General features: G+C 49.9%; 1 protein-coding gene across 2 annotated transcripts in view; it reads left to right on the forward strand.

The window, feature by feature from the left end:
• Positions 1-21520, forward strand: part of LOC119939405 (NADPH--cytochrome P450 reductase) — a 58979-nt gene that overhangs the window by 16345 nt on the left and 21114 nt on the right. For both annotated transcript variants that reach the window (XM_038759415.1, XM_038759414.1), the window contains exons 2-3: positions 2801-2911; positions 20603-20792. In XM_038759415.1, coding sequence (XP_038615343.1) covers positions 20617-20792 — 176 coding nt within the window. In that variant the 5' untranslated portion in view covers positions 2801-2911; positions 20603-20616. The remainder of the gene's footprint in view (positions 1-2800; positions 2912-20602; positions 20793-21520) is intronic.

Genomic DNA, 21520 nt, shown 5'->3' on the forward strand with positions numbered 1-21520 from the left:
GCGCTTACTGTGTGCAGAGCACTGTACTAAGCGCTTGGGAAGTCCAAGTTGGCAACATCTAGAGACGGTCCCTACCCAACTGTGGGCTCACAGTCTAAAAGGATGAGGGCGAGGGGGTCCCGGCGAGAAGGTGGGCGTTAGAGGAGGAGAGCGGCCAGGTGAGGTGAGAGGGGACAAGGAGATGGACGGCTTTAAAGCCGATGGCGAGGAGCTTTCGTGTGGTGCGACGGTACATGGACAACCCCTGGAATTTCTTGAGGAGGAGGGGGAAACGGATCCCGGAGTGACACGGGGAAAATCGTTTTCCTGTGGGAAAATGATCCGGGCAGCAGAGTGAAGTATGGCCTGGAGTGGCGAGAGACAGGAGGCTGGAAGGTCAGCCAGGAGGCCGATATGGTCATCCAGGCGGGAGAGAATAATAATAATAATAATAATAATAATAATGATGGTGTTTATTAAGCGCTTACTATGTGCAAAGCACTGTTCTAAGCACTGGGAAGGTTATAAGATGATCAGGTTGTCCCACGTGGGGCTCACAGTCTTCATCCCCGTTTGACAGATGCGACGCTGAGAAGTGAAGTGACTTGCCCAAAGTCACACAGCTAAGTGGCAGAGCTGGGATTTGAACCCACGACCTCTGACTCTAAAGCCCGGGCTCTTTCCACTGACCACGCTGCTTCTTAGCCACGCATTTATAAAGCGCTTACTATGTGTAAAGCACTGTTCTAAGCACTGGAGAGGTTACAAGGGGATCAGGTTGTCCCACGGGGGGCTCACGGTCTTCACCCCCATTTTCCAGGTGAGGGAACTGAGGCCCAGAGAAGTGATGCCTTGTACATATTTCTCTTCTATTTATTTTATTTTGTCGATACGTTTCGTTGTCTGTCTCCCCCTTGTAGACTGTGAGCCCGCTGTTGGGTAGGGACCGGCTCTAGATGTTGCCAACTTGGACTTCCCAAGCGCTCTGCAGACAGTAAGCGCTCAGTAAATACGATTGAATGGTTGAATGAATGAATGGAGTCGCCCGAAGTCCCACAGCTGACAAGTGGCGGAGGTGGGATTCGAACCCACGACCTCTGACTCCAAAGGAGAAGTGCTCGGATGAACGTGGCAGCCGTTTGGATGGAGAGGAAAGGGTGGATTTCAGCGATGTCGCGAAGGGGCGGGAGCGGGGACCGTCAGGATTTCGTGAGGGGTTGGCTGTGTGTGTTGAATGACAGAGAGGAGTCAAGGGTAGCGCCAAGGTTGCGGGCTTGTGAAACAGGAAGGGTGGTGGTGCCGTCTACAGTGATGGGAAAGTCAAGGGTTTAGGAGGGAAGATAAAGAGCTCGCTTCCTTGGTCCTTCCCCCCTCCCAGCCCCACAGCACTTAACGTGTCTATCTGTCATTTACTGATTTCTATTCACCATAAGCCCGTTGTGAGCAGGGAATGTGACTGCTTATTGTTGTATTTTACTGTCCCAAGCGCTTAGTACAGTGCTCTGCCCTCTATAAGCGCTCAATAAATATGATTGAGTGACTGCAGGAGTTCTGTTTTAATAATAATGGCATTTATTAAGTGCTTACTATGTGCAAAGTACTGTTCTAAGAGCTGGGGAGGTTACAAGGTGATCAGGTTGTCCCCCGGGGTGCGCTCAGTCTTCATCCCCATTTCACAGATGAGGTCACTGAGGCCCAGAGAAGTGAAGTGACTTGCCCAAAGTCACAAAGCTGACAATTGGTGGAGCCAGGATTTGAACCCGTGACCTCTGACTCCAAAAACTGTGCTCTCTTTTCCACTAAGCCACGCTGCTTCATGCTGTTTTGGACTGAAAGCTCACCTCCTCCAAGAGGCCTTCCCAGACTGAGCCCCCTTTTTCCTCTCCTTCATTCATTCATTCATTCAATGGTATTTATTAAGCGCTTGCTGTGTGCAGAGCACTGGACTAAGCGCTTGGGAAGTCCAAGTTGGCAACAGATAGAGACAGTCCCTACCCAACAGTGGGCTCACAGTATAGAAGGGGGAGACAGAGAGCAAAACAAAACATATTAACAAAATAAAATAAGTAGAATAAATATGTACAAATAAAAGAAATAAATAAATAGAGTAATAAATCTGTACAAACATATATACAGGTGCTGTGGGGAAGGGAAGGAGGTAAGGCAGGGGGGATGGGGAGAGGAAGGAGGGAAATCCTTCTCCCCATCCCCCCGGCCCTACCTCCTTCCTCTCCCCACAGCCCCTGTATATATGTTTGGACGATTTATTACTCTATTTATTTTACTCGTACATATTTACTATTCTATTTATCTTGCTAATGAGGTGCATTTAGCTTTAATTCCGTTTGTTCTGACGACTTGACACCCGTCCACCTCTTTGGTTTCGTTGCCCGTCTCCCCCTTCTAGACTGGGAGCCCGCTGTTGTGTAGGGACCGTCTCCGTGTGCTTCGCAAGCGCTTAGTACAGGGCTCTGCACACAGCAAGCGCTCAATAAATACGATTGAATGAATGAATGACAGATTAAACTTGAAGTGATAGGAGGACATCCAAGTACAGCTATCTTAAAGGCCACTTGCCCAGGGTCACACGGCAGACGGGGGACCTTCCGACTCGCGGGCCCCTTGGTCTGTCCATTACACCACCTTCCTCTCTCTCCCTCCTCCCTTTTTCCTTCCCCTCCACCATCCCGTCTCTCCCACCCTCCCAGCCTTATTGCAAACTGTTCAGAGGGGTGATTAGTTGGTCACCAAGTCCCCAGACCTCACTTCAGAAGGAAAAAAAAACCCCAAAACCCACTGAAGGCTTTTTTTTTGGTTACAGACTGGAAGGTCATTTAAGGGGTCAGTAAGCGGACGGACCTTACTCGGAAAAAACCCCACCGTCCAACGGTCCGAAACGTTCCTGAACCTGCTCCGTGGAGAGCCTTCCGAGGTACGTTGCGTTTGCGAGGGGAAGGTACCTTTGACACCACCGCCTCACAGGGCGGCAGACGGTTTCAACTGAGCCCTGTGACGTTCCCGGGCCACCCGCCAAAGGAGAAGGAGCACACGGGGTGTTCGAGAAGGGCCTCGGAAATCGCTGGCATGTACCGAGCGCTCACCGTGTGCGAAACGCCCCGCCGTTCCCGAAGGGAGAGAGGAAATCCGCGGGTCTCCTTTTTAAGAAGCTGTGAATAGGGGAAACCGGACCCTCTTTGTCTTAATCTGGCTCTTGGGGCCAAGCGGGGGCTATCGGATTTCTATTTGGGGCTAGAGATGAGTGTAAAGAGCAAGGTCAACCGCGTCATTTTATCCCCTAATCCAGCCCAGGCCGAGGAGGGGTGGATCCTGAGAAGTTTCTTAAGCGTTTCCTTCTCAGTTGTAATTGGGCCATCGGCCAATATTAATAATCAATCAATCGATCAATCAATCGTATTTATTGAGCGCTTACTGTGCGCAGAGCACTGTACCTTAGTACAGTGAATGAAACCCCTTTCATTCATTCTTCATTCATTCAATCATTTGAGCGCTTACTGTGTGCAGAGCACTGTACCTTAAACCCCTTTCATTCATTCATTCAATCATATTTATTGAGCGCTTACTGTGTGCAGAGCACTGTACCTTAGTACGGTGAATGAAACCCCTTTCATTCATTCATTCATTCATTCAATCGTATTTATTGAGCGCTTACTGTGTGCAGAGCACTGTACCTTAGTACAGTGAATGAAACCCCTTTCATTCATTCATTCATTCATTCAATCGTATTTGAGCGCTTACTGTGTGCAGAGCACTGTACCTTAGTACAGTGAATGAAACCCCTTTCATTCATTCATTCATTCATTCATTCAATCGTATTTATTGAGCGCTTACTGTGTGCAGAGCACTGTACCTTAGTACAGTGAATGAAACCCCTTTCGTTCATTCATTCATTCATTCAATCGTATTTATTGAGCGCTTACTGTGTGCAGAGCACTGTACCTTAGTACGGTGAATGAAACCCCTTTCATTCATTCATTCATTCAATCATTTATTGAGCGCTTACTGTGTGCAGAGCACTGTACCTTAGTACAGTGAATGAAACCCCTTTCATTCATTCATTCAATCGTATTTATTGAGCGCTTACTTTGTGCAGAGCACTGGACTAAGCGCTTGGGAAGTCCAAGTTGGCAACATCTAGAGACGGTCCCTACCCAACAGTGGGCTCACAGTCTAAAAGGGGGAGATGGAGAACAAAACCAAACAAGTGCTCAGTCTGGGTAGAACGTTCTACTAATTTAATAATAATAATGAATCATGATGATGGTATTTGTTAAGCGCTTACTCGGTGCCAAGCGCTGTTCTAAACTCTGAAGTGGCTACAGGGCGATCAGGTTGTCCCACGGGGGGCTCACAGTCTTCATCCGCGTTTTACAGGTGAGGTCACTGAGGCCCGGAGAAGTGAAGGGGCTTGCCCAAGGTCACCCAGCAGACAGAGGGTGGAGCCAGGATTAGAACTCACGTCCTCTGACTCCCAAGCCCAGGCTCTTTCCACTAAACCACGCTGTTTTTCACTAATCTGACTAATTTGTTAGATTTTGAGCCCCTCAAGGGTCAGGGGCTGGGTCTCCCAACCACGTTTTCCTGCCCAGCTTTTTGTACAGGGGTCTACACCCAGGAAATGCTTATAATAATAATAATAATTATTATTAATAATAAGCAATTATTATTATTATATTTATAATAATAATAATAATAATAATAATGATAATGGCATTTGTCAAGCGCTTACTATGTGCCGAGCACAATTAAGCGCTTGAGAGTCCGATAGAGTTTAGTAGACCCGATCCCCGCCCTCAAGGGGATCTATTTATTTATTTATTTTATTTGTACCTATTTATTCTATTTATTTTATTTTGTTAATATGTTTTGTTTTGTTTTGTTGTCTGTCTCCCCCTTCTAGACTGTGAGCCCGCTGTTGGGCAGGGACCGTCTCCATAATGTTGCCAACTTGGACTTCCCAAGCGCTTAGTCCAGTGCTCTGCACACAGTAAGCGCTCAGTAAATACGATTGAATGAATGAATGAATGAAAGGGGTTTACAGTCTAGCCGGGCGGTGAATCTGAAAATCAGTTGTAAGTAATAATAATAATATTTGTGGCATTTGTTACGCGCTTACTGTGTACCAGGCACTGTACGAAGCGCTGGGGTGGAAACAAGTTAATCAGGTTGGACACAGTCCCTGTCTCACAAGGGGCTCGTACTCTTAACCCCCGTTTTACAGATGAGGTAACTGAGGCACAGAGAAGCGAAGTGACCCGTCTGAGGTCACACAGCAGGTAATAATAATAATAATGATGGCATTTATGAAGCGCTTACTATGTGCAAAGCACTGTTCTAAGCACTGGGGAGGTTACAAGGTGATCAGGTTGTCCCACGGGGGACTCCCAGTCTTCATCCCCATTTGACAGATGAGGGAACTGAGGTGCAGAGAAGTGAAGTGACTTGCCCAAAGTCATCATCATCAGTCGTATTTATTCAACGCTTACTGTGTGCAGAGCACTGTACTAAGCGCTTGGGAAGTACAGGTTGGCAACATATAGAGACAGTCCCTACCCAACAGTGGGTTCACAGTCTAAAAGTCACACAGCTGACAATTGGCGGAGCCGGGATTCGAACGCAGGACCTCTGACGCCAAAGCCGGCAGAGCCGGGATTAGAACCCGAGGCCGGGCTCTAGCCACTCCGCCACGCTGACAGAGTTTTAGGTGCCCGGAGTTGAGGGGAAAGGGGACTTCCTAAGTGCTTAGGTGACGCGGGAGGGTTGGACTTGGGGGCGGGGGGGCGAGATGAGAGGTTAATCAGGGAAGGCCTTCTGGAGGAAGCGTGGTTCTGGAAGTCTTGGAAGACGGAGAGAGCCGCGGTCCGCAGAAAATGAAGTGCTCCGGGATTGAGCCCCTTCCTTCCTCTCCCCCTCGTCCCCCTCTCCATCCCCCCATCTTACCTCCTTCCCTTCCCCACAGCACGTGTATATATGTATATATGGTTGCACATATTTATTACTCTATTTATTTATTTATTTATTTTACTTGTACATTTCTATCCTATTTATTTTATTTTGTTGGTATGCTTGGTTTTGTTCTCTGTCTCCCCCTTTTAGACTGTGAGCCCACTGTTGGGTAGGGACTGTCTCTATGTGTTGCCAATTTGTACTTCCCAAGCGCTTAGTACAGTGCTCTGCACATAGTAAGCGCTCAATAAATACGATTGATGATTGATTGATTGGAGAGATGAGAAGCCCGGGCCCAGGTTGGCTTGAGAGGAACGGAGGGCGAGAACTGGGGTGAAGTGGGAGAGGAGAGTGGAGCGGTAGGGTGAGAGAGCTGACTGAGTGCTTTGGAGCCAGCCCGTCAATCGGCGCTATTTGTCGAGCGCTCAGCGTGTGCCGGGCGCTGTACTAAGCGCTTGGGAAAGTACATCATCGTCATCATCAATCGTATTTATTGAGCGCTTACTGTGTGCAGAGCACTGGACTAAGCGCTTGGGAAGTCCAAGTTGGCAACATATAGGGACGGTCCCTACCCAACAGTGGGCATCACAGAGTTGGTAGCCACGATCCCTCCCCCGCGAGAAGTGGCATGGCTCAGTGGAAAGAGGCCGGGCTTTGGAGTCAGAGGTCATGGATTCAAATCCCGGCTCCGCCAGTTGTCAGCTGGGTGACTTTGGACAAGTCACTTCACTTCTCTGGGCCTCAGTTCCCTCATCTGGAAAATGAGGGTGAAGAGTGTGAGCCCCCTGTGGGACAACCAGATCACCTTGTAACCTCCTCAGTGCTTAGAACGGTGCTTTGCACATAGTAAGCGCTTAATAAATACCATCATTATTATTATTAGTGGAAAGAGCCCGGGCTTTGGAGTCAGAGGGCATGGGTTCAAATCAATCAGTCGTATTTATTGAGCGCTTACTGTGTGCAGAGCACTGTACTAAGCGCTTGGGAAGCCCAAGTTGGCAACATCTAGAGACGGTCCCGACCCAACAGCGGGCTCACGGTCTAGAAGGGGGAGACAGACAACGAAACAAAACATCTTAACAAAATAAAAATCCCGGCTCCTCCAACTGTCAGCTGTGTGACTTTGGGCTAGTCGCTTCACTTCTCTGGGCCTCAGTTACCTCATCTGTAAAATGGGGATTAAAATTGTGTGAGCCTCCCGTGGGACGACCTGATCACCTTGTAACCTCCCCAGCGCTTAGAACAGTGCTTTGCACTTAGCGCTAAACAAATACCATCATTATTATTATTATTATTATTCAAGTCCACAGTGGGAGACGGATGTGAAAATAAACGATGGCTAGCCGGACGGTGAAAAAGCAGAGTAGGAGGAACATAGATTCTTTGGAAATGTTGGGTGGGAAAAGGCTTTGGCGAATACCGTGGACTGCCCGAGAAACCAAATAAATGGATTATAAAGCAAACCTGGTCTTCAGAATAATAATAATAATAATGATGGCATTTATTAAGCTCATACTATGTGCCAAGCACTGTTCTAAGCACTGGGGAGGTTACAAAGGAGATCAGGTTGTCCTGCGGGGGGCTCACAGTCTTAATCCCCACTTTACAGATGAGGGAACTGAGGCCCAGAGAAGTGAAGTGACTTGCCTAAAGTCACCCAGCTGACAATTGGCGGAGCTGGGATTCGAACCCATGACCCCCGACTCCAAAGCCTGGGCTCTTTCCACTGAGCCACGCTGCTTTTCTAAGACTTGCGCTCAACGTGGGGCTCGAACCCCCGACTCTGAGATTGCGAGTCTCATGTGCTACCGACTGAGCTAGAAGGCCAGGTGACTCGACTTAGCAGATTTCGGACACGTGATCCGGAGGACCGATTCTCCGGAGAAGACGCTAATGCCGGGAAAAGTCCAGGGAAAAACGTGGAAGAGAGGCAGACTGGCGGCTAGAAGGAGAGACACCGTGACAGCGATAACATAAGAACTGTGAGAAAGGTTGCGGATTATGGCAGAGGACGGGATGTCCTGGAGAAAGGATATCCATGGAGTCGCTATGAATTGGAAGCGACTCCACGGCGCTTAATGGGAAAATAGTAGAGCCAAAGGATGTTTACTTTCATGCTGTGGGGCTGGGCTGGGTAAAAAGGTGATTAAGAAAATAGTCGACACAAAGGGGAGGGCGGATAGGGAAAATCAGGGCTCCCTGGGAATCCGGAGGTAATGGGTTCTAATCCCGGCTCTGTCGCTTGTGTGCTGCGGGACCGTGAGCAAGTCACTTCTCTGGGCCTCAGTTCCCGCCTCTGTCAAATGGGGTTTGAGACCGCGAGTCCTGGGTGGGACAGGGATCGGGTCCAACCCGATGCGCTCGTATCCGCCCCGGCGCTTAGGACAGTGCCTGGCCCTCAGTAAGCGCCCAACGAATACCACGGTCATAATCAGAGAGTAGGTTGGCGTTGGAGGAATGGATCTGCAGGCTGGGCTGTAGTAGGAGAGCGAGGGGGCGAGGCGATTGGGAGGATAGGGGAGGGTTTCTGTTTGATGCGGAGGTGGATGGGTGGTCGTCGGAGGTTGTTGAGGAAGAGGCAGGGGAGGTGGACCGGATGGTTTTTCAGAAAAAATACCATCCAAGCAGCAGAGTGAAGAAGGACCGGATTGGGAAAAACATGATGTCTGTGTGATGCAGAGGTGGATGGGTGGTCGTCAGAGGTTGTTGAGGAAGAGGCCGGGGGAGGTGGACCGGATGGTTTTTCAGAAAAAATACCATCCAAGCAGCAGAGTAAGGAGGACCGGATTGGGAAAAACATGATGTCCGTGTGATGCAGAGGTGGATGGGTGGTCGTCGGAGGTTGTTGAGGAAGAGGTGGGGGGAAGTGGACCGGATGGTTTTTCAGAAAAAATACCATCCAAGCAGCAGAGTGAAGAAGGACCGGATTGGGAAAAACATGATGTCGGAAGAGTTTCTGTGTGATGCAGAGGTGGATGGGTGGTCGTCGGAGGTTGTTGAGGAAGAGGCGGGGGGAGGTGGACCGGATGGTTTTTCAGAAAAAATACCATCCAAGCAGCAGAGTGAAGGAGGACCGGATTGGGAAAAACACGATGTCCGTGTGATGCAGAGGTGGGTGGGTGGTCGTCGGAGGTTGTTGAGGAAGAGGCGGGGGGAGGTGGACCGGATGGTTTTTCAGAAAAAATACCATCCAAGCAGCAGAGTGAAGGAGGACCGGATTGGGAAAAACATGATGTCCGTGTGATGCAGAGGTGGGTGGGTGGTCGTCGGAGGTTGTTGAGGAAGAGGCGGGGGGAGGTGGACCGGATGGTTTTTCAGAAAAAATACCATCCAAGCAGCAGAGTGAAGGAGGACCGGATTGGGAAAAACATGATGTCCGTGTGATGCAGAGGTGGATGGGTGGTCGTCGGAGGTTGTTGAGGAAGAGGCGGGGGGAGGTGGACCGGATGGTTTTTCAGAAAAAATACCATCCAAGCAGCAGAGTGAAGGAGGACCGGATTGGGAAAAACATGATGTCCGTGTGATGCAGAGGTGGAAGGGGTGGTCGTCGGAGGTTGTTGAGGAAGAGGCGGGGGGGAGGTGGACCGGATGGTTTTTCAGAAAAAATACCATCCAAGCAGCAGAGTGAAGGAGGACCGGATTGGGAAAAACATGATGTCCGTGTGATGCAGAGGTGGATGGGTGGTCGTCGGAGGTTGTTGAGGAAGAGGCGGGGGGAGGTGGACCGGATGGTTTTTCAGAAAAAATACCATCCAAGCAGCAGAGTGAAGGAGGACCGGATTGGGAAAAACATGATGTCGGGAGAGTTTCTGTGTGATGCAGAGGTGGATGGGTGGTCGTCGGAGGTTGTTGAGGAAGAGGCGGGGGGAGGTGGACTGGATGGTTTTTCAGAAAAAATACCATCCAAGCAGCGGAGTGAAGAAGTACCGGATTAGGAAAAACGTGATGTCTGTGTGATGCAGAGGTGGATGGGTGGTCGTCGGAGGTTGTTGAGGAAGAGGTGGGGAGGTGGACCGGATGGTTTTTCAGAAAAAATACCATCCAAGCAGCAGAGTGAAGAAGTACCGGATTGGGAAAAACATGATGCCGGGAGGTTGGTGATGCCGGAGTCAAGGCAGGATACGATGTGACCGGATCTCCTTGGTAGCAGTTTGGACGGAGAGGAAAGGGTGGATTCTCGAGCTGTTGTGAAGGTAGAACTGACAGGATCTCATGACAGATTGAACGCGCTGGTTGTTGGAAAGAGATGAGATGGGATAATACCAAGGTCACAGGTTTGTGAGACGGCAGGGTTGCGGCTGTTATCTCCGGGAAAGTCAGGGGAGGACAGGGTTTGGGTGGGGAGGTGAGGAGTTCTGTTTCGGACCTGTTAAGTTGGAGGTGTCGCTGGGAAGTGCTCGGAGAAGTGTCCAGAAGGCGGGAGGAAATGCGAGATTGCAGAGAAGGAGAGGAGGGCCGTTTGGAAATCACCTGCATAGAGGTGGTAGTTGAAGCGATTGAGTCCAAGAACCAAGAAAGATGAAACAGTGTTGCTTAGTGGATAGTGCACGGGCCTGGGTTCTAATCCCGGCTCCGCCACTCGTCTGCTGCGTGACAATGGGCAGGTCCCTTCACTTCTTCCGGGCCTCAGTGACCTCATCTGTAAAACGGGGGGTGAAGACTGTGAGCCCCACTTGGGACAGGGGCTGTGTCCATCTTAATTACCTTGTATCTCCCCCAGCGCTCAGAACGGTGCCTGGCACGTAGTAAGCGCCTAACAAATACCCCCCAAAAAACCAAGAACGGAGTTCGGACCGGAGAAGGGAGAGGCTAGGCACTCTGCGACTCTGCCGAGAGGCTGACGCAGTAGTCGATTCGTTCATTCAGTCGTATTTATTGAGCGCTTACTGTGTGCAGAGCACTGTACTAAGCGCTTGGGAAGTCCAAGCTGGCAGCATATAGACGGTTCCTATTCAGCAGCGGGCTCACGCTCTAGAAGGGGGAGACAGAGAACAAAACATATTAACAAATAAATAAAATAAATAGAATAAATATGTACAAATAAAATAAATAAATAGATTCGGGATACGACAAGTGTTGGGCCAAGCGGGGGTGTGGTTTGGATGGTGGGAGAAGGGGCGGATTTTATTATCATCGGATTTGAGCGCTTACTATCTGTCCAGTACTGTTCTAAGCACTGCGTCGGGTACAAGCTAATCAGGCGGGACACAGACGGGGCTCACGGCCTAAGCGGGCGGGAAACCGGCATCGAATCCCCATTTTACGGAAACTGAGGCCCGGAGAAGCGAGGTTGTCTTGCCCGAGGTCACACGGCCGGCAGCTGGCAGGACCGGGATTGGAACCCAGGTCCTCCGGCTCCCAGGCCTCCGCTCTTCCCACTAGACCGCACCGCTCCTTCTGGGAATGATTTTTAAAAAGTCGAAAGGATTTGGGGGCCGGCGGAACGCATTCATTCGGACGCGTTTGTCGGGCGCTTACTGCGTGCAAGCGCGCCATACGAGCTCTTGGGAGAGGACGGGACAACAAAAAATGGGCTCATTCCCTGCCCTCAACGAGCATACGGTCTAGACGGGGGACGGCGGACGTGAATAGAAATCAATCAATCGTATTTATTGAGCGCTTACTGTGTGCAGAGCGCTGTACTAATAATAATAATGATGGCCTTTGTTAAGCGCTTACTATGTGCAGAGCACTGTTCTAAGCGCTGGGGGGGATACAAGGTGATCAAGTTGTCCCACGTGGGGCTCACAGTCTTCATCCCCATTTTACAGATGAGGTAATTGAGGCTCAGATAATAATAATAATAATGATGATGGCATCCGTTAAGCGCTTACTATGTGCAAAGCACTGTACTAAGCGCTTGGGAAGTCCAAGTTGGCAACATATAGAGACAGTCCCTACCCAACAGTGGGCTCACCGTCTAAAAGGGGGAGACGGAGAACAAAACCAAACATACCAACAAAATAAAATAAATAGAATAGATATGTACAAGTAAAATAAAGAAGCAGCAGCATGGCTCAGTGGAAAGAGCGTGGGCTTTGGAGTCAGTGGTCATGGGTTCGAATCCCGGCTCCGCCACATGTCTGCTATGTGACCTTGGGCAAGTCACTTCACTTCTCTCAGCCTCAGTTCCCTCATCTGTAAAATGGGGATTAAGACTGTGAACCCCGGTGTGGGACAACCTGATCATCTTGTATCCCCCCAGCGCTTCGAACAGTGCTTTGCACAAAGTAAGCGCTTAACAAATGCCATCATTATTATTATTATTATTATTATTATTATCAATAAATAAATAAATAATAATGATAATTAAATAAAGCTAAGCCATTGCAGCAGCGGTTCTAGTACAACTAACAACATTAATAATACTAATGATGACAGTAATAATAATTGTGGTATCTGTGGAGCATTTACAACGTGCCAGGCCCCGTACTAAGTGATACAGAGCAAGTCAGGTTGGACACAGTCCCCGTCCCACGCAGGGCTCGTAGTCTCAATCCTCATTTTACAGACGGGGAAACTGAGGCACAGAAAAGTGACGCGCCCAAGATCACGCAGCAGACAAGCGGCGGAGCCGGAACTCGAACCCATGACACGAGAAGCAGCGCGGCTCACTGGAAAGAGGCCGGGCTTGGGAGTCAGAGGTCATGGGTTCGAATCCCGGCTGTGCCACTTGTCAGCTGGGTGACTTTGGGCGAGTCACCTCATAAGTGGCAGATGGGGAGCGTGGCTCAGTGAAAAGAGTATGGGCTCTGGAGTCAGAGGTCATGGGTTCAAATCCCGGCTCCGCCACTTAGCTGTGTGACTTTGGGCAAGTCACTAAACTTCTCTGTGCCTCAGTTCCCTCATCTGTAAAATGGGGATTAAGATTGTGAGCCCCACATGGGACAACCTGATCACCTTGTATCCTCCCCAGCACTTAGAACAGTGCTTTGCACATAGTAAGTGCTTAACAAATACCAAAATTATTATCTTTCAGACTGTGAGCCCACTCTTTTAGACTGTGAGCCCACTGTTGGGAAGGGACTGTCTCTCTATGTTGCCAATTTGTACTTCCCAAGCGCTTAGTACAGTGCTCTGCACATAGTAAGCGCTCAATAAATACGATTGATGATGATGGGGACATAAGCGGTGTGGGGCTGGGACCGGGGGGATGAATGAAGGGAGCGAGTCAGGGCGCCGCAGAAGGGAGTGGGGGAAGAAGAAAGCGGGGGCTTAGTCAGGGAAGGCCTCCCGGAGGAGATGGGCCCTCGATAAGGCATTGAAAGTGGGGAGAGGAATCGTCTGTGGGAATTAGAGAAGCAGCGTGGCTCAGTGGAAAGAGCCCGGGCTTGGGAGTCAGAGGTCAGGGGTTCAAATCCCGGCTCCGCCACTTATAATAATAACAATGATAGCATTTATTAAGCGCTGACTATGTGCAAAGACTGTTCTAAGCACTGGGGAGGATACAAGGTGATCAGGTTGTCCCACGGGGGGCTCACGGTCTCCATCCCCATTTTCCAGATGAGGGAACTGAGGCTCAGCGAAATGAAGTGAGTTGCCCAAAGTCACCCAGCTGACAAGTGGCGGAGCCGGATTCGAACCCGCGACCTCTGACTCCCAAGCCCGGGCTCTTTCCACTGAGCCACGCTGCTTCCAGTCAGCCCGGCATGGGCCATTCACTTGCTTTTGGGAGACTTAAGATTAAAAAAAATAACTCCGGTACTTGTTAAGCGCTTACTATGTGACAAGCACTGTTCTAAGCACCGGGGTAATAATAATAATAATAATAATAATAATAATAATAATAATGATAATGGCATTTGTGAAGCGCTTACTATGTGCAAAGCACCGTTCTAAGCACCGGGGAGGATACAAGGTGATCAGGTGGTCCCACGGGGGGCTCACAGTCTTATCCCCATTTTACAGATGAGGTCACTGAGGCCCAGGGAATAATAATAATTGGCATTTGTTAAGCGCTTACTATGTGCAGAGCACTGTTCTAAGCGCTGCAGGGGGATACAAGGTGATCAAGTCGTCCCACGTGGGGCTCACAGTCTTCATCCCCATTTTACAGATGAGGGAACTGAGGCCCAGAGAAGTTAAGTGACTTGCCCAAGGTCACGCAGCAGACATGTGGTGGAGCCAGGATGTGAAGTGACTCGCCCGGAGTCACACGGCTGACAAGCGGCGGAGTTGGGATGGCGTGGAGCTCCGGAGCCGGGATGGAGGGGGCCGGGAGCCGGAACCGGGGATTCCCAGACGGGTTCCCGTCGGGGCTGCTTCCTGCCCAACTGCTCCGCTGAGTCACCCCCGGAGCGGGAGAGCCGGCCCAGCTGGCCCAGAGTCAGGGGGAAGTCAGCGGCCGGGCGAGAACGGAAAGATTTGGGAATGCCTCCCTTCCCATCCGGGAAGTCCGCCGGCCCTCATTCATTCATTCATCCAGTTGTATTAATAGACCGCGAGCCCACTGTTGGGTAGGGACCGTCTCTAGATGTTGCCATCTTGGACTTCCCAAGCGCTTAGTCCAGTGCTCTGCGCACCGTAAGCGCTCAGTAAATACGATTGAATGAATGAACGTACGAATCGAGCGCTTACCACGTGCAGAGCGCTGTGCTAAGCGCTGGGGAGAGGACCAGACAACAACAAGCTCATCAGGTTGAACACAGTCTGCGTCCCACCTGGGGCTCACCGTCTCAGTCCCCATTTTCCGGGTGAGGTAACTGAGGCCCAGAGAAGTGAAATGACTTGTCCAAGGTCACACAGCCAACAAGTGGCGGAGCTGGGATTAGAGCCCAGGTCCTTCTGACTCCCTAGTGTGTGATCTAGCCACTTGGACACACTGCCTCTTTTTTCCTAGCGCTGCTGAATTATTGCACCAAGATGGAATCAGTAGTTTTTGAGCTACTTCCTCTGTGCAGAGTACTGTACTAAGCGTTTGGGAGAGTACATTACAACGGAGTTGGAGGACAAATTCCCTGCCCAGAAGGAGTTTACAGTCAAGAGTTTATAATCCATGACCTACTTTTTACCAAGACGGCATCTGCTAGACTGTGTGCCCGCTGTTGGGTTGGGACCGTCTCTAGATGTTGCCAACTTGGATTTCCCAAGCGCTTAGTCCAGTGCTCTGCGCACCGTAAGCGCTCAGTAAATACGATTGAATGAATGAACGAACGAATCGAGCGCTTACCACGTGCAGAGCGCTGTGCTAAGCGCTGGGGAGAGGACCAGACAACAACAAGCTCATCAGGTTGAACACAGTCTGCGTCCCACCTGGGGCTCACCGTCTCAGTCCCCATTTTCCGGGTGAGGTAACTGAGGCCCAGAGAAGTGAAATGACTTGTCCAAGGTCACACAGCCAACAAGTGGCGGAGCTGGGATTAGAGCCCAGGTCCTTCTGACTCCCTAGTGTGTGATCTAGCCACTTGGAGACACTGCCTCTTTTTTCCTAGCGCTGCTGAATTGTTGCACCAAGATGGAATCAGTAGTTTTTGAGCTACTTCCTCTGTGCAGAGTACTGTACTAAGCGTTTGGGAGAGTACATTACAACGGAGTTGGAGGACAAATTCCCTGCCCAGAAGGAGTTTACAGTCAAGAGTTTATAATCCATGACCTACTTTTTACCAAGACGGCATCTGCTAGACTGTGTGCCCGCTGTTGGGTTGGGACCGTCTCTAGATGTTGCCAACTTGGATTTCCCAAGCGCTTAGTCCAGTGCTCTGCACACCGTAAGCGCTCAGTAAATACGATTGAATGAATGAACGAACGAATCGAGCGCTTACCACGTGCAGAGCGCTGTGCTAAGCGCTGGGGAGAGGACCAGACAACAACAAGCTCATCAGGTTGAACACAGTCTGCGTCCCACCTGGGGCTCACCGTCTCAGTCCCCATTTTCCGGGTGAGGTAACTGAGGCCCAGAGAAGTGAAATGACTTGTCCAAGGTCACACAGCCAACAAGTGGCGGAGCTGGGATTAGAGCCCAGGTCCTTCTGACTCCCTAGTGTGTGATCTAGCCACTTGGACACACTGCCTCTTTTTTCCTAGCGCTGCTGAATTATTGCACCAAGATGGAATCAGTAGTTTTTGAGCTACTTCCTCTGTGCAGAGTACTGTACTAAGCGTTTGGGAGAGTACATTACAACGGAGTTGGAGGACAAATTCCCTGCCCAGAAGGAGTTTACAGTCAAGAGTTTATACGACCTACTTTTTACCAAGACGACATCTGCTAGACTGTGTGCCCGCTGTTGGGTCGGGACCGTCTCTATATGTTGCCAACTTGGACTTCCCAAGCGCTTAGTCCAGTGCTCTGCACACAGTAAGCGCTCAATAAATACTATTGAATGACTAAACGGACACATTCCCTGCCCTCAACGAGCTGACGGCAGGGCGATGGGTAGCGATACGAATAAATAAATGACGGATGTGGACGTAAGCGGTGTGGGGCTGCGAAGAACCAGGGGAGCGAGTCAGGGGGACGCCGTAGGGAGTGGGAGAAAAGGAAAGCAGGGGCTTAATCTGGGAAGGCCTCTTTTTTTTTTTTATAATGACATTTATTAAGCGCTTACTATGTGCAAAGCACTGTTCTAAGCGCTGGGGTGGATACAAGGTGATCAGGTTGTCCCACGGGGGGCTCACAGTCTTAATCCCCATTTTACAGATGAGGTAACTGAGGCACAGAGAAGCGAAGTGACTTGCCCAAAGTCACCCAGCTGACAACTGGCGGAGCCGGGATTTGAACCCATGACCTCTGACTCCAAAGCCCGGGCTCTTTCCACTGAGCCACGCTGCTTAGTAGTAAGTAGTAAGCTTAGTACTTAGTAGTTACTTAGTAGTTACTTAGTAAGTAGTAAGCGCTTAGCAAATGCCATTATTATTATTATTATAGAGCACAGGCTTGGGAGTCGGAGGATTTGAGTCCTAATCCCGGCTCTGCCACCCTTGCTTGCATGCCCTTGGCCTCACGAGCGCTTAATAATAATAATAATAATAATGATGGCATTTATTAAGCGCTTACTATGTGCAAAGCACTGTTCTAAGCGCTGGGGGGATACAAGGTGATCAGGTTGTCCTGCGTGGGGCTCACAGTCATCACCCCCATTTTGCAGGTGAGGTAACTGAGGCTCCGAGAAGTGAAGTGACTCGCCCACGGTCACCCAGCAGACATGTGGCGGAGTCGGAATTTGAACCCGTGACCTCCGACTCCAAAGCCCGGGCCCTTTCCACTGAGCCACGCCGCCCCTCTGCTCCTGCTTCACTTCTCTGAGCCTCAGGGCCCTCATCCGTAAAACGGGAACGGAGACCGCGTGGGATGGGGCCGGGGTCCAGCCCGATTAACCCATATCTTCGCCGGCGCTTAGAACAGTACTTGGGGCACAGCGTGAGCACTTCAGGACCGTAATTATGTGAAGGTTCACACAACTCCACGGCAGTTGTGTGACTTTGTAGGTATTTGTATCCGCACGGCCTCCCGTTTTCGGGTGAGCACCCCCCAGTTCCCTAACAATATTCCATCCAAGTGTTGAGGCAAAACAGAGTGTAATAGCCACCTCTTGATGACTTGGATATTTATCCATTTGTGGATTACCCGGCCCCTTGACTGAGCCACTGAAGCAGCGTGGCTCAGTGGAAAGAGCCCGGGCTTGGGAGTCAGAGGTCGTGGGTTCGAATCCCGTCTCCGCCACTTGTCATCTGTGCGACTCTGGGCAAGTCAGTTCCCTCCTCTGTAAAATGGGGATTAAGACTGTGAGCCCCGCGTGGGACAACCTGATTTCCTTGTATCTCCCCCAGCGCTTAGAACAGTGCTTGGCACATAGTAAGCGCTTCACAAATACCATAATTATTATTAGAGAAGCAGGGTGGCTCAATGGAAAGAGCGCGGGCTTGGGAGGCAGAGGTCATGGGTTCGAATCCCACCTCCCCCACATGTCTGCTGTGTGACCTTGGGCAAGTCACTTCACTTCTCTGTGCCTCAGTTCCCTCATCAGTAAAATGGGGATTAAGACTGTGAGCCCCACGTGGGACAACCTCATTTCCTTGTGTTCCCCCCAGCGCTTAGAACAGTGCTTTGCACATAGTAAGCGCTTAACAAATACCGACATTATTTACCCATTACCCCCTATTTAGTCACCGCCACTCCTTGACATTCCCACCCTCAGGTGGGTCTGGAAGAGAGAAGATGACGTGTAAGTTCGGTGAATTGTGTTAAGCTGTTTTCACTTGCAGTGACAGTTCCCAAGATGTGGCACTCGTCACCTTGGCTGTAATAAGCACTTAGTACCGTGCTCTGCACACAGTAAGCGCTCAGTAAATACGACTGAATGAAGCGCTCAATAAATACGATTGAATGAATTAATATATCTACACACACACACACACACACACACACACACACACGCGCGCGCGCACTCAATAAATACGATTGAATGAATGAATATGCACACACACTCCCACCCTGTCGACGGGGGCTTTAGGTGTGTTTATATATATATATATATAAATTATAAATTTAATTATTCATATATAAATTATATATTTATGTGTTTATATACCATATATGTGTGTTTATATATACATTATAGATATAATTATTCATATGTAAATTATATATTTATGTGTTTATATACCATATATGTGTATATATATATATTATAAATGTGATTGTTTATATATAAATATATAATTATTGATTATATGATTATAATATATGTGTATGTATACACACACACATATATATATATATGTTCATATATATATGAGCCCACTGTTGGGTAGGGACCGTCTCTATATGTTGCCAACTTGTACTTCCCAAGCGCTTAGTACAGTGCTCTGCACACAGTAAGCGCTCAATAAATACGATTGAATGAATCAGTATATCTATACACACACACACACACACACACACACACACGCGCGTGCTCAATAAATACGATTGAATGAATGAATTATAATAATGTGTGTGTGCACACACACTCCCACCCTGTCGACGGGGGCTTTGTATATATATATATATATATAAATTATAAATTTAATTATTCATATATAAATTATATATTTATGTGTTTATATATCATATATGTGTATTTATATATAAATTATAAATGTAATTGTTTATATATAAATATGTAATTATTGATTATATGATTATAATAATATATGTGTGTATATATACACACATATATATGTTCATATGTGTGTGTATATATATATATATACATATATATATATGTATGTATATATATATGTATATATATATATATATATATATATATGCCCACTGTTGGGTAGGGACCGTCTCTATATGTTGCCAACTTGTACTTCCCAAGCGCGTAGTACAGTGCTCTGCACACAGTAAGCGCTCAATAAATACGATTGATTGATTGATGAATGAATGTGGGTTCTAGTCCTGCCCCTGGATTTCTCATATACGTCCTTGTCCCGGGCCTCAGTTTCTTCACATACAGAAAGCCGGACTGGGACGGCGACTGGAAGTGGGATCTCCAGTCATTCATTCAGTCATATTTATTGAGCGCTAGCCGTGCACAAAGCATAGTACTAAGCGCTTGGGAGAGGACGATCGAACACCAAACAGACACATTCCTGCCCACGACTTCTTCTAGACTGTGAGCCCACTGTTGGGTAGGGACCGTCTGTAGATGTTGCCAACTAGGACTTCCCAAGCGCTTAGTACAGTGCTCTGCACACAGTAAGCGCTCAGTAAATACGATTGATTGATTGATTGATTGATGAGCCCACAGTCTTGATCAGATCCAGGAAGGCCCAGGGTAGCAGCATCAGCTGAGTGCCGTGATCCTGAGACATCCTGGCCCCCTCCCCTTTGCCCCTCGTCTGGGGAGAGATCCCCCCCGTCTCTCCCACCTAAAATGAAGGAAATTTTAGGGTCCTGAGTCCAAAACGGGGGCCAGTGGGAATGATTTCCGGATTGTCTGTCTTATTGTTTTGTTTGGAGATCTGCCTCTCTCCCTTCCCCTCTGGTTTTTGGAGATGCCCCCCCAAAATACCCTCTGTAGGGTTGGGGGATGTAGATGGGGCTTGGGACCCCGCGGCGGTCAAGGGGAGGGCCGTCCCCGCCCTCCTCCGTACCAGGGTCTCCCTCCGTCCCGAGCGTGCCAGGACTTGCCGGATCACGAGGACAGACGTCGTCCCCGGCCCCTTCGGTTCTCGAGCATTTATTAGAGAAGCAGCGTGGCTCAGCGGAAAGAGCCAGGGCTTTGGAGTCAGAGGTCATGGGTTCGAATCCCGGCTCCGCCAATTGTCAGCTGGGTGACTTTGGGCAAGTCACTTCACTTCTCTGGGCCCCAGTGACCTCATCCGTCAAATGGGGATGAAGACTGCGAGCCCCCCCCGCGGGACAACCTGATCACCTTGTAACCTCCCCAGCGCTTAGAACAGGGCTTTGCACATAGCCATTATTATTATTAGAGGGAGAGGGAGCGGGCATCCTCTCCCCATTTTCCGGAGGGGGAAACCGAGGCCCAGAGAGCTGGGACCACGTCCTGGTCCCTGGCGCTCCCGCTGTCCCACCGGGCCGCACCGCCCGCCTTCCCCAACGCCCTCGGGAGCTGCGAGGGAGGTCGGAGGGGCTGCCTCCTTCCCGGGCACAAGCCCACCCGCTCTTCCCACCTCTGCTTGACCCCCGGCCTGTGTCTTCCTCTCCCCTCAGCTTTGCCACGCAGCATGGGGGACTCCGCCGCGCCCGCCGGGCCCGAGGCCCTGGCCGAGGAAGCGTCGTCGTCGCTGTTCAGCCTGACGGACGTGTTCCTCTTCTCCCTCATCGTGGGGCTCCTGACCTACTGGCTCTTCTACAACAAGAAGAAGGAGGAGATCCCGGAGTTCACCAAGATCAGTGCGGTGTAAGTCCACCCCCCATGATGAGGGCGCGGCGGCCCGGCTCGGTCTGGAACCGGGGGCGTCCCCGACGCACGTAAATTCGCGCTGTCGCTCGTCCCTGGGGCGGCGGGGCATCAGTCAATCGATGGGTTGCCCACTATGGCAAGCGCCGGGCAGCCCCCAGTAGAGTCACAGCCACGACCCCTGCCCCCGACGAGCTTCCAGTCTGCAGATGGCCTCCCGGCTGCAGCCCGGGGCAGGTTCGCATTGTGGGATTCGTTCATTCAGTCGTATTTATTGAGCGCTTCCTGCGGGCAGAGCACTGGACTAAGCGCTTGGGAAGTCCAAGTTGGCAACATCTAGAGGCGGCCCCTACCCAATAGCGGGCTCACAGTCCAGACGGGGGTGGGGGGGACAGACAACGAAACAAAACATATTAACAGAATAAACTAAATGGAATAGTAAATGTGTATAAGTAAAATAAATAGAGCAGTAAATCTGTACAAACAGAGGTCTGCTTAAGTCAGCAAGGAGGAGGGAGGGGCTCCAGCTTTATCTTTGCTTTCCTCCTCTCCCCTTCCTCACCCATCCCCAACTAGTAGGGCCCTCCCACTGACCAGAAAAAAGGCTTTAATACTCAACTGGAAACGGGATTGATGTTACCTGCCATGGCCTTGCAGCTCTAATGCAAACCCATGGGATCACCATCCCTTCAGCGGGCTTCAGGAGGCAGACGGTCGTCTCCCTGGGG

The sequence above is a fragment of the Tachyglossus aculeatus genome, chromosome 17 (assembly GCF_015852505.1).
Source record: "Tachyglossus aculeatus isolate mTacAcu1 chromosome 17, mTacAcu1.pri, whole genome shotgun sequence".
In the NCBI taxonomy this organism is placed as follows: domain Eukaryota; kingdom Metazoa; phylum Chordata; class Mammalia; order Monotremata; family Tachyglossidae; genus Tachyglossus; species Tachyglossus aculeatus.